Source organism: Prionailurus viverrinus, unplaced genomic scaffold (genome assembly GCF_022837055.1).
Source record: "Prionailurus viverrinus isolate Anna unplaced genomic scaffold, UM_Priviv_1.0 scaffold_51, whole genome shotgun sequence".
In the NCBI taxonomy this organism is placed as follows: domain Eukaryota; kingdom Metazoa; phylum Chordata; class Mammalia; order Carnivora; family Felidae; genus Prionailurus; species Prionailurus viverrinus.
In genome coordinates this window covers 2580064-2592286 of record NW_025927614.1, presented here as the reverse complement: position 1 = coordinate 2592286, position 12223 = coordinate 2580064, and the positions used below count along the sequence as shown (strand labels likewise).

Here is a 12223-nt window from a genome sequence, read left to right as displayed (position 1 = left end):
CTGAATTCCCAGAGGGCACACGCACACCCACCTTCCTCTGTAGACGAATTTCATGGGCTCCACGGCCAGCGCTGTGGCGACGATGTCGTCCGCGTTGTGTCTGCGCCCGCTGACCACCATGAGCCCGTCCATCTTGCCCACCACGAAGACGAGCCCCCCGGGGCCGACGAAGCCCAGCAGGCCTGTCCTTACGAAGGGGTACTCGCTGACAGGGGCCCCCGAGCTCGTCACGGGGAACACCTGTAGACACACGAGTGCTGAGTGCCCAGGGGCGCCCACCGCCACCCTCCTCCCTGGAGCCCATTGGAGAAGCCCCCCCTACCCCCCAATGCTCATCCCCCACGGTCCACACGCAAGGCTGTCCACCAGTTTCCTTCCACAGCATCCACACCTAAGAATGGATACCGAGATCATGATGACAGTCTAATAAACGCTAATTAATTATTCTGCTTTAAATCCACAGTGTAAAAGTGATGAATGGAAAACGAAAAATGTGCGTAAGTTGTAAGATGATCCCTATTCATTAATGTTTCCTTATGAGGACTACACCAAAAAGGGAAAATACAAATGGGGCAAATCAGTGTTCTAAGCCTGCACCTGTTTCCTCAGACCCTGCAGGTAAGTCACAGGAAAAAGGAGAGGGGTTTTCTACAGACTCCGGCTAGCTGGGCTTCAGGGACATTTTAGAACCCGGAAGCCACATTCAACAAAGCACGTCATTGCATCACACTCTAAGAAACGAACCCCTAAGCAACCCACATTTTCTTCTTCTTTTCTTAAATGTTTATTTATTTTTGAGAGAGAGAGACAGAGACAGAGCGTGAGCAGAGGAGGAACACAGAGAGAGGGAGACACAGAATCTGAAGCAGGTTCCAGGTTCTGAGCCGTCAGCACAGAGCCCCACGCAGGGCTTGAACTCACGGATGATGAGATCATGACCCGAGCTGAAGTCAGAGATGCTCAACCAACTGAGCCACCCAGGCGCCCCAGCAACCCACATCTTCTCGTGCACAATTTATTCAAAAGTGTGCTCCTCGTAGGGTTAAGTATCACGTGGTCAAATGATAGCAATTCTGGGAAACTGAGGTGCGGCACAGAGTTTACCACTTAACCGCCCACAAGGCCAGTGTGCGTGTCCGTACGCACTGAGTGCACTAACAGCAAGCCACCCACGCGTGCAAACAAGACACAAGTACGTGTGGACACCTAACACACACACACAGCATATGCCACACGTGTGTGCATACACACCCGCTCATGCCGTGGAGACGGTTACTTCACGTGTGCATTTGCTCGCACCTGGCCAAGTCTGGCTTCAGTGGGAGGGCCGGGCTACAAGGGAGGGGCGGGTCTGTGACAGGTGTGCTCAGCCCCTCAGCTGCAGCACTTAAGAGGCTAATGTAAGAACAGCACGACATAAAAAAGGACTTTTTTTCAATGTTTATTTTTGAGGGGGAGAGAGAGAGCACGCGTGAGCATGAGCAGGGGAGAGGCAGAGAGAGAGGGAGACACAGAATCCGAAGCAGGCTCCAGGCTCCGAGCTGTCGGCACAGAGCCCCACGTGGGGCTGGAATTCACAGACAGCGAGATCACGACCCGAGCCAAAGTCAATGCTTAACCGACTGAGTCAGGTGCCCCCCAAAAAGCCCTTTTTAAAGAAACTGTTCTTGCCCTTTTTCAACACTGACCATGAGGTGGAAAAAAAGCTGATAAGCTAAATTCTTTGAAAATTATTTTTAAAAAAAGGCAGCAAGAAGTGCAACCATCTTAGTTCCAAGAGTATTTTTGGCTGAGAAACTACCACCTTATCTTTCATGTCTGTGCACCTGGCATTGGGGCTCAGCTCCATGACCCTACCTCGAAGGTGTTCTTGGTCATGCCCGAGAGGCCGTAATAGGACGTGCCCGTGGCAATGGCGCACACGCAGAGCTCCCCGATTTCATCCGTTCTACACAGCTGAGGAATGCCGTCCGGCTTCACTGAACACATGATGGCTAGAAGCAAAACAGGACACACAGGTAATATTAGAGAGGGGAGGGAGGGAGGGAGAGGGAGACACAGAGAGGGACAGGGTGGGGAGGGACAGAGAGAGACAGGGAGGGAGGGAGAGAGACAGAGGAACAAGGAGACAGAGACAGAGGGACAAGGTGGGGAGGGACAGAGAGAGACAGGGAGGGAGGGAAGGAGAGAGAGAGAGAGAGAGACAGAGGAACAAGGAGACAGAGACAGAGGGACAGGGTGGGGAGGGACAGAGAGAGACAGGGAGGGAGGGAGGGAGGGAGAGAGAGAGAGAGAGAGAGAGACAAGGAGACAGAGACAGAGGGACAGGGTGGGGAGGGACAGAGAGAGACAGGGAGGGAGGGAGGGAGAGAGAGAGAGAGGGACAAGGAGACAGAGACAGAGGGACAGGGTGGGGAGGGACAGAGAGAGACAGGGAGGGAGGGAGGGAGGGAGGGAGGGAGAGAGAGAGAGACAGAGGAACAAGGAGACAGAGACAGAGGGACAGGGTGGGGAGGGACAGAGACAAGGGGACAGAGAGGGACGGGAGGGGGCAGAGAGGGAGACAGGGGCGGGGCAGGGGGACGGAAGAAATGACTGAACACAGGGAGAGCAGAGTGAGCGGAAACCGCATTTGGAACAGGAGTGTGAAGGTAAAAGGGAGGCCAGGCCGTCCTGGTCTTCCCTGAAGTGAGTCATGAGCTTTCATGTTCCAGGAAAACGTCCACTTACACAGCTATGGTGCAAGAGGCTGACGGCTTGAACTTTAATGTGCAAATCGTACTGAGGGGATGGACTTCTCCCATCTGGACCAGGAGACACCTGGGAGGAGCCCAGGGCCCCCCCCACACACACACACGGCCCCTCTGTTCCCTGCAAGCCCCGCGCTCCCCCTCCAGTCATCCGGGAGCCCCGGCCGGCACATCAGGAGGCAGCGTGTGCAGCGCCCTGACGGCCTCGTGTGCGCATTTGTGGGAACGGTTCCCTGACTTTTAAAAACGGGCTCTTCTGCTAGAACCAAGCATTGCTCATCGTCTGGAGCCCCGTCCCTGGATTTTTATACCATCTGCCACCAGCCTCGGTGCCCAGCTTTGTCCAAAAGGTGGGTGGCCGGCGGGAACTTGACCCTTGCAGGGAGAGAAGCCCCCCATGGGCTGCAGGGGCAAGGCATGGCCCACGGCGCCCGCTAGGGGAAAGGGCCCCGGGATCCCAGCATGGGAGGTGGCAGAGATGCCCCGTGAAGCTTCCTGAACGTTCTTTCATCAGGAGACGCAGCAGTGACAAGCCCGGATTTAAGTGCTCCGTCTGACCTCGCGCCAGAGGGGCAAGGTGGTCCCGGTGGGAAGCAGCCCGCTGGACACGTCTGGGGCTCCTGACTCGACCCCCGCCCCCAACGTGTGCAGCCCAGCATCCACACTCACCGCCAGGCATCACGAGGCCGACATCCTGCACGGTGAGCACAGACAGCTTTTCTTCGGAGTCCACCCGGATGACCCCGTAGGTAAGCCCATGCATGGAGAGGACACCCCGGCCCGGGGGCTGGTTGCTGTCATCTGTGGGCCTGAAAGAGCAGTTTTGTCTGAACACATAGGAGCAAACAAGCCACCATCACGAGAGAGGCATTCAAGTGCACGCACACCAGAGGCAGCCAGACACATCTGGGGTCCCAAGGATCCCCGAAGCAGATCTGAATGCCACACTGTCCTGTGTTCTTAGCGTGCCAAGGGGTGCTGGTTGTGTGTTTGTGAGACGTCAACATCATTAACTCCGTCTCTGGAATGCCCCTCCCTTACACGTATCAGCCATCGACTGATTCCTTCCCTCCCCCTCTCTCCGCAGGTCTGATTTTCCAGTTTTGAAAGTGGCTAACAAGGGACCACAATGTCTCCAAGAACACAGATGATGGCACGGAGCAGAAACAAGGGAGGTGGGGTGGCCTGGGCTCAAGTTGAGACGTGCACTAGGCAGACAGAAGCTCATGGTGCAGGAATCTGAAATGACAGGCCATGCCATTCTGCATGACAAGCTTGGGGAAGTCTTTCTTCGCAGAAGGCATGTGGTGGAATGCTTTCACTCCATCTTCAGCCCGTCTTCTCCATGGCCCCCCCCATTCCAGCTCACTGCACGCCAGCCCCAGGCCCTGTATCCAGCACCCAGCCCACCCCTTCTGGGGGCTTTCACACTTGTCTCTGCCTCCATCTGGAATGTTCTTGGAGCAGACATCCCCCTGGCAGCTCAAATACGCAAGTACTCATTACCCCCCAAGACGGCACAGTAGGGCCACCTGACTACCCACACCAGGCCTCCTGCATCAGAGTCTCTGCTCCCCAAGGGTTCCCTTCTGTTCACTGCATAGCCTTACCCCTGGAGAAGTGTGCAGTAATAAAGGTCTGTTGACTAATCACTGAATAAATAAAATATTTCCAAGAACATGGATTTTGTCCCTGTAACTAAAGAATCTTCCATGTGGGCTAAGTGAGGCACACTTTAGGGAAATACCACACTTCTTTTTCTAATTCTCTGTATACACATGGGTAGCATCCTTTTAGGATCTAAAAGTTAGAAAATAAACAGAAGTTTGCTGTTTAGCTTTAAAACTGATAAATCTTGATAATGTTTCAAGAAAATATCAAGATTTATAACGAACCTAGAAATACAAGCAGAGAAACATAAAGGTTAAAATGTGCAAAAGGAGGGGTGCCTGGGTGGCTCAGTCAGTTGAGCACCTGACTATTTCAGCTCAGGTCATGATCTCACAGTTCATGGGATCAAGCCCCACGTCAGGCTCTGCACTGAGCACAGAGCCTGCTTGTGATTCTCTCTCGCTCCCCCTCTGGCCCTCCCCCACTTGCACTCTCTCTCAAAAAAACAATGTGCAAAATATCTCATTTGAATCAAGGAACTAGGTATTATAAAAAGAAGCATATATTATAGGTCAATTATATCTCAAATAAAAAAAATAAAAATAAATAATAAAAAGGAAGCATAAGAGAGTCTGGAAATTGAAATGGTTCTGTCTGTGAAGCATCCAAAAGGGTAGCGCTAACCAGATACAGAAGAAAAGTCTGCCCCGTGATAAGGTCCACCCAGAACTACCCGGAAATGAGCCCCAAACACTGGAATCTATATTGTTCCGCAGGGTGAGAGAGAGGAGCCCGGCAGCAACCCTCTGCTGCTACGAATCCCTGACCCCACTATTGTCCTTGGCCAAAACACAAGGCGAGAGCCTTAAATCCGAATGCTCAGTGCCTGTTGTGGACTGAGTTGTGTCCCCAAAGCTGTGACCAGTCCTGGTCCCGGTACCTTGACTGTCACCGTATCAACATGAAAGAGGATCTTTGCGGACGTCATTAGTTAAGATGAGATCATCCTGGAATCGGGACGGGCCCCAAATGCAATGATCGGTGCCCTTACAAGAGGAGACACAGGCGTCATGTGACAATGGCAGCCGTACAGCAAGGACAGGGGTGCCAGCAGCAGCGGGAGGGCCTGGAGCAGATGGGCCGTGAGAGCCCCTGGGAGCACCCGGCCCTCAGACACCTTGACCCCGGGCTTCTGGCCCCCAGAACTCTGAGGCAGCAGGTTCCCCTTGTGTCACACCACCCGGGAGGGGCGGAGGCACTTACGACAGCCCCAGGAGACAAACGCACCAAGGAACGGGATTTAAAGGTACACGTATTTGGCTGGAACGACCACAGGATAGCAAAAGGCTGGAGTGGCCATGACTCAGCCCAAGCAAGGGGTACCGGGGGACCGGGATGGGCCGCGCCCGTGTGCCAAGAGGGAAAGGCTCTCTTAATATTCAAGGATGCAAGTTCTGGGGTCTTAGGCACGAGACCTGCTTTCCTAGAAACAAGACTCCCTGGAGCCCAATTATGAACCGTGTTTGCTACAGGAAACCTTCAACTGTAGGTGCAAAACGAAACTATGGAAACTTGGGTACATGCACTTCAAATGTGAACCAATGACACCACTCAGGTTTTACTTTGATCTACAGCTATATGTTTATATTTAATAGAGTCCCTTGCTCGTCAGAGAAATCTCAGACATGCTCAGCCAACAGCCCTGCCTCCCGATGACACAGCTCTGCTCAGCTGGCACCTGGGTGTGCCCAACTGTCCCGAGCCCTCTGCACACAGAGACTCACTCGGCAGGTACACCCACACGGCGCCACTGTCCTCCGCTTTACAGACCACAACTGCGGGCTTGGGCACGTTCAGTTCATCATCTGCATCCCTGTGGGGCTTGGTGGGATACAGACCCACAGCCCCAGTTAGGGACAGCTTCCCATCTCCCTTTCCTGCCTCTGGCCTCAAAGACTGAGCACTTCTTAGTTCACGGCACACTTTTCTTTTGAGGGAACTTTAGGACAAATGACACGAGTAACACAGGGGCAAATCCTTCATGTGGATGAGTGGGACACTGCACAAAAAGTCACAGCAAAGGCAAAAGCACCTGCCTGACCCCATCCCAGCCCTGCCTCACCGGCAGCCACAACAGACGATCCACCAGTTCCTTTAATCTGTATTTACATAAAATAGGTGCATGTGTAAATACACCTGTATTTTAATTTTTTTTTTTCAACGTTTATTTATTTTTGGGACAGAGAGAGACAGAGCATGAACGGGGGAAGGGCAGAGAGAGAGGGAGACACAGAATCGGAAACAGGCTCCAGGCTCTGAGCCATCAGCCCAGAGCCCGACACGGGGCTCGAACTCACGGACCGCGAGATCGTGACCTGGCTGAAGTCGGACGCTTAACCGACTGCGCCACCCAGGCGCCCCAATACACCTGTATTTTAAAAAAGCAAAACCACAATAAGCATGTTCTCTTGCAACTTGCTTTTCCACCAAATGGATCTTGTGGATTTTCCTGTGTGCGTGTGTGTGATATAAACACTATGTATACCGCACATGCCAATGACCCGACCGGTCTTAATTGGTGGTGGTGTTCAGTAATAATGACATGTAGTCACTTCATTTCATTTCTATACAATTACAAATATGACTATAAAACACGTATCTAGAAAAAGAACTGAAGAATCAGAAAGTATATACGTTTAAAATTTTAATAAAGCCTATATAACTTCCCAAAAGACTGTCATCTTGCACGTCCACTCTAAGTACTGTTTTCCAATCTACCAGACGTGCACAGGGTACTGTTTTATGCAGGAGGCCACCGGAAGCATGTTGTGCACGTGAAGTATCTTACAGCAGCTCTGAGACACGCATGTCTGTCGTCCCCATTTACAGGCAAGAAGCAGAGTGTGTGAGGCAGTGGCATCTGGGGCACAGCTGTGGGGCAGACCCTGGCATCGAGCACAGACTGGCCTCAAACCTGCGCTCGTGGCCACGGGGAAGGCGGCCTCCCAGCAGCCACTTCCGCACACCCGTGCCCACACAACCCTAAAAGTGTTCCCGCTTTGATGGTGAAACGCTGTTCCTCTGTTACTTTGGTTTGCATTTGAGTGATTATTAACAAAGTCAGCTTATCTTTCTCTCCATTAACACCTTCCTAGGAAACAAAAAGTCCAAGTAGACTAAACTAGATGAGGAAGTGAAAAAATGATACCGATAAGAATTCCCAGAGATTTCAAAAAGATGTGGTTTCACAATCAAACACAGTACGACGAACAACGGCTGAGAGAGCTTGACCCGTTAGTCCCCCCAGGTTCAATGCCCAGATGACACAGAGGGCTGACTGCGTGGAAGAGCAATTCTTGCAGTTCCCAGGACTGCCGAGGGGGTCTCTGCGCACAGAGATACAGAAGGAAGGCAGCTGTGAGCGGCCAGCCCTGCGACCACGGCCAAATGGCACAAAGACCTAAGTGAAGAGACGGAAGAAGGAAGGTGAGCACTGGCCTTGGCCTCAGGAGGAGTGTTCCTGACGGCCAATGGCTTCAACGGGATAGCGTGTGCACCTGTTCCCTGGCCATGCCAGTTCTGCCTTCGCGAGATGTTAGATAACGCTCAGGTAATCACGCTGTGTGACACCTGAAGAGGTAGCTATAAGTTTCAACTAACACGTCCACAGTTTGCTATCACTGGCCACGCTCAAATCTGTACCCACACGAAATAAATGCAGTCACGTAAGCCACAAGCATTTGGGACAATTTCCATTCTCAGGATGTAACGGGGAAGTGGCCACTACATCGCTAAGGGTTTAGCGCCACCGTCTCTCACTGCAGCCTCCTGCAGGTGCGACAACAAAGGTCCTTCCCTGCTTCCATCAGATGGAGGCAACCTCCAACTCCAGGAACGGTTGACTCAGGAACATCCAGAGAGCAAAGGGGTCAAGTCTCAGGAAACAGCCCTTTCCTTTGCCAATGTCAGGGTTGACTACAACATTTCCAAAGGGCATGTTGTCATGGGACGCACACGCCCAAGTACATGTGACACTATCGTAATGACACTAACATTAGCCTGAGCCCTGAATTCTTATGGGCACCATGCAGACCTTCAGCACTCTACATGCACAGATGTTCACACCGTCCTGTGACACAGGCCAGTGGTCACGCCCCTTCACAGATGTGGACTCCAAGGACTGAAGGAGGCCCTATGCCGAGTGACAAAGTTGGCAAGAGGCAAAGCAAAGCACAAACAAGCCAGAATGGTGACCCGGGGTCAACAGACTCTGAAATGCACGGGGGGGGGGGGGGGGGGTGCTGGGCCAGGCTCACTGGACACAGAGCATAAGGAGGTGTAAGTGCACACGTGGGGTCCACACACGGGCATGAGAGTGGCTCCTGTAACATACCTCCCTAGGAAATACATATTTGGAGCCGCAGGGCCATCAGTCTGTGTGAGGGAGGGGAGCCCTTGTGCCTGTGGCCAGCAAGGTGCTCCTTTCTGGATGGAGAACGTTCTTTCCAGGAGAGGTACCCTGCCCCGCTTGTCTGGTGCTGTCTTCCTTGACTGAAGTCTCTCTACAGCTGAACATAACCTCATTTACCGTGGCAGCTGGCCCCCGATAACTGAACAGCACCAGGCAAAAAACGCCCTTTGAAGAGAGTGGAGCAGCAGACACTGTGCGCTTGTAACAGAAACAAAATTTTTAGGAACACTCCTGCAAATTTCAGGAGAGATCCAGTCAAATCCATGAATACGTGCACCCTTCCTCAATGTTGAGATGGAGACTTTCAAAACCACCCACACTGAAGTAAAATTCTTGTTGTTTCTTTTTTTGAGAGAGAGTGAGGGAGAGAGAGAATCTCAAGCAGGCTCTGTGCTCAGTGCAGAGCCCAATGTGGGGCTTGATCCCATGAACTGTGAGATAATGACCTGAGCAAAATTAAGAGTTGGACACTCAACCAACTAAGTCACCCGGGTGCCCTTAAAATTCATGATTTTTGACAGGGGAAGTTACAAGATTGAAACATCACACCTTTAATTTCTAAGTTATTTTAGTGTGATTTTCTCCCCTTTCTCTGACGAGAGCAATGCACACTTATTTTTAAAAAATTTTTAAATGTTTATTAATTTTTGAGAGAAAAAGACAGAGGAGTGGGGGAGGGGCAGAGAGAGGGAGAGACACAGAATCTGAAGCAGCTCCAGGTTCTGAGTTGTCTGCCCAGAGCCAGACACGGGGCTTGAACCCAGGAACAATGAGATAATGACCCGAGCCAAAGTAGGACGCTTAACCAACTGAGCCACCCAGGCGCCCTGCACACTGATTAAAAAACAACAACAACAACAAAAAGCCTGCTTCAAGAGCTATGCAATATAAAAAGGGAATGTTTTCTCCTCCATTATTTTACCTACTCACTTTAGAGATAATTCTTTTCAGCCGGAAAAGGGACCATACCATACAAGCAGTGTGCAAACTTTGTTTTCATTTGCCCTGGCAACTTCTGCGCATCTCAGGGCAGGCGATAAGGGTGCACAGCAGGGAAGTGTCAGCATGTACATCAAGGGTGGGGCTGCGCCCCGAGCGGCACCTGCTCTCTGCAAGCTAACCCTCCACCACACCAAGCACACGGTCCAACCAAACACAAAACAGAACACAGTTCGCTCCTGCACGTGGGTGGTCAGGACAACTCACACAAGGTAACTCGAGTCACTGGGCTCTTCAATGCTACCTGATTAGTCCATATTTCCACTTAGATATGGTGATTCTCATCTTCAAACTATTTTACACTTAGACAAGTTCTACAGTTTTGTCTGAATTTAAAACTTTCAGATTAAAATTTCTGATAATGTAATTTATCTTGTGTTATAAAAACAAGATTATAGATCTTCATGTCTGACTTTTTTTTTATGGGGCAAAGCCATTCTTGAAAACCCCACTTCAATTCACAGGCTTGTTAACTATTTTTATTCTGGGTCACTGGTTGGGGTATCCCCAGCAAAACTGTCCGATTCTGGCCTCCAACAGACATCCTGCCACATGGGCCCCTCCCAGCTCTCTAAATTCCAGGGGGACATTTCAACATGCAAAATGATTCTGGTGGCAAAGGGGCAACTTTGTTATCCTCTGGAATTGCTGTTTTAATTACTGCTTTACATAATTATTACCCTTTCATTGCTAAAGCATCAAGGTATTAAAAGAACATCGTGCAGATAAAAAGCCCACAGAGGGGTGACCTGGGTGGCTCAGTCACTTAAGCGTCTGACTTTTGATTTCAGCTCAGGTCTTGACTTCAGGGTCATGAATTCAGGCTCTGCACTGGGTGTGAAGCCTACTTAAAGAGCCTATAAAATATTTTTTTTTATTTCAATCAACATTACCACAATGTAGCTTTAAAAAGCAGGTTCTGCATCTATATTTCAGTGATGGAAACAGAACCAGACAGCAATCCCAGAGATACACAGGGCCATGAATGATTTGCCACTTTTCATTCTGCAATTTGCCCTCTTGAAATAATTCTACAGATAACTTTAGGTATCATGAAACCGTATTTCTCCAATACTTTTGATTTTACAACTATTCCTCAAAGAAAAAGGAAACAGAAAACATGAGCCTGGGTGATGACAGTTTTAAAAACAAGAAAGACAAATACCTTGGTTGCTCAGGAAGCCAGGGAAGACCTCACAGGGGAACAGTGTGGTTTACTGCCATTACCTGGTCGACATGCATGGAAACAGACATGCGTGAACAGACACCCGTGAAGACAGATGCACGTGAACATAGGCACTTTCAGATAGATACCCATGAAGACAGGCACAAACAGGACACACACAAAGACAGATACCCATGGGACGGACAAACACACAGACAGTCACTCATGGAGACAGACACTCATGAGCAGGGACACCCACGGAGACGGACAGCCATGGAGACGGATACCCCCGGAGACGGACACCCACGAGACAGACACCCTTGAGGACAGACACCCATGCTGTCACAGGGTGCGACACTGCAGAGACAGACAGGTGTGGAGACAGGCATCGCTCCTGCCCTTGTCCCTTCAAGTTCCCTGACTTTCATTCTTAAAAGGACTCAAATGTCCTGCTTTGACCACTAGTCACTTTGTGAACTGACCTTCCTTTCCTTCCGGACCGTGGCTGTTCCTAGGGGGCTGCTTACAGGGCTGGTCCTACCGATCAGACATGGCCATGGCCTGGGCAGCTCTCTGCCCCAGGGGCCAGGGCACCAGCCACTGCCCCCAGATCATGGCCACAGTCCTACCACTGTCTCTCGGGACGACGTCTGCATCCTGCCTGTGTTTCAGGGGGGACGTCTAAGGCTTCCATTGAAAACTGTGAGCCCAGAACCTTCTAACGCACTCACTACTGTGTTGGTGACAGGCGATCGGCTACTGACCAGGGAAAGGACATCAAGATGCCTAACAACCACGGCACCCACCGTGAGGCCGGGCTCTCTGCTCTGGACAGGCAAACTCAGAGCAGTCAGAGAAGCCGACCAGTGTGCACGGCTGGCCCTCACAGCCCAAACCCATGGGGGTCTGGCAGCTTTGCCATGGCTACTGCGCTGGCTAATTCATGGATGCTTCTTACAGAAGAGAACCACAGACTGATAGACCTTCCAGAAAGGGCCTGAAGTCCTACAAGTTGTGAGCCACGGAACGCACCTCCAATTTCACCCTCACTGCTGACCACACACAGGAACTGGGCATCATTTCTTAGTTAAATGGACTAAAAGCCAAGCGAGCCATTAGCTGCTCTAGGCAGTTTCCTGGAAGTTCAATCTCTTTTTCATTATGAGGGCAGAGCACCTGTCCCTAGAAGATTATTAAGCACAGGACAGAGCAGCTTAGACAAGAGAA

At 51.1% G+C, this 12223-nt stretch overlaps 1 protein-coding gene across 6 annotated transcripts in view; it reads right to left on the bottom strand.

Moving 5' to 3' along the window:
* Positions 1 to 12223, bottom strand: part of DIP2C (disco interacting protein 2 homolog C) — a 416214-nt gene that overhangs the window by 86988 nt on the left and 317003 nt on the right. For all 6 annotated transcript variants that reach the window (XM_047848086.1, XM_047848087.1, XM_047848088.1 and 3 more), the window contains 3 exons: positions 3420 to 3559; positions 1858 to 1994; positions 32 to 240 (listed from right to left, as the gene is read on the bottom strand). In XM_047848086.1, coding sequence (XP_047704042.1) covers positions 32 to 240; positions 1858 to 1994; positions 3420 to 3559 — 486 coding nt within the window. The remainder of the gene's footprint in view (positions 1 to 31; positions 241 to 1857; positions 1995 to 3419; positions 3560 to 12223) is intronic.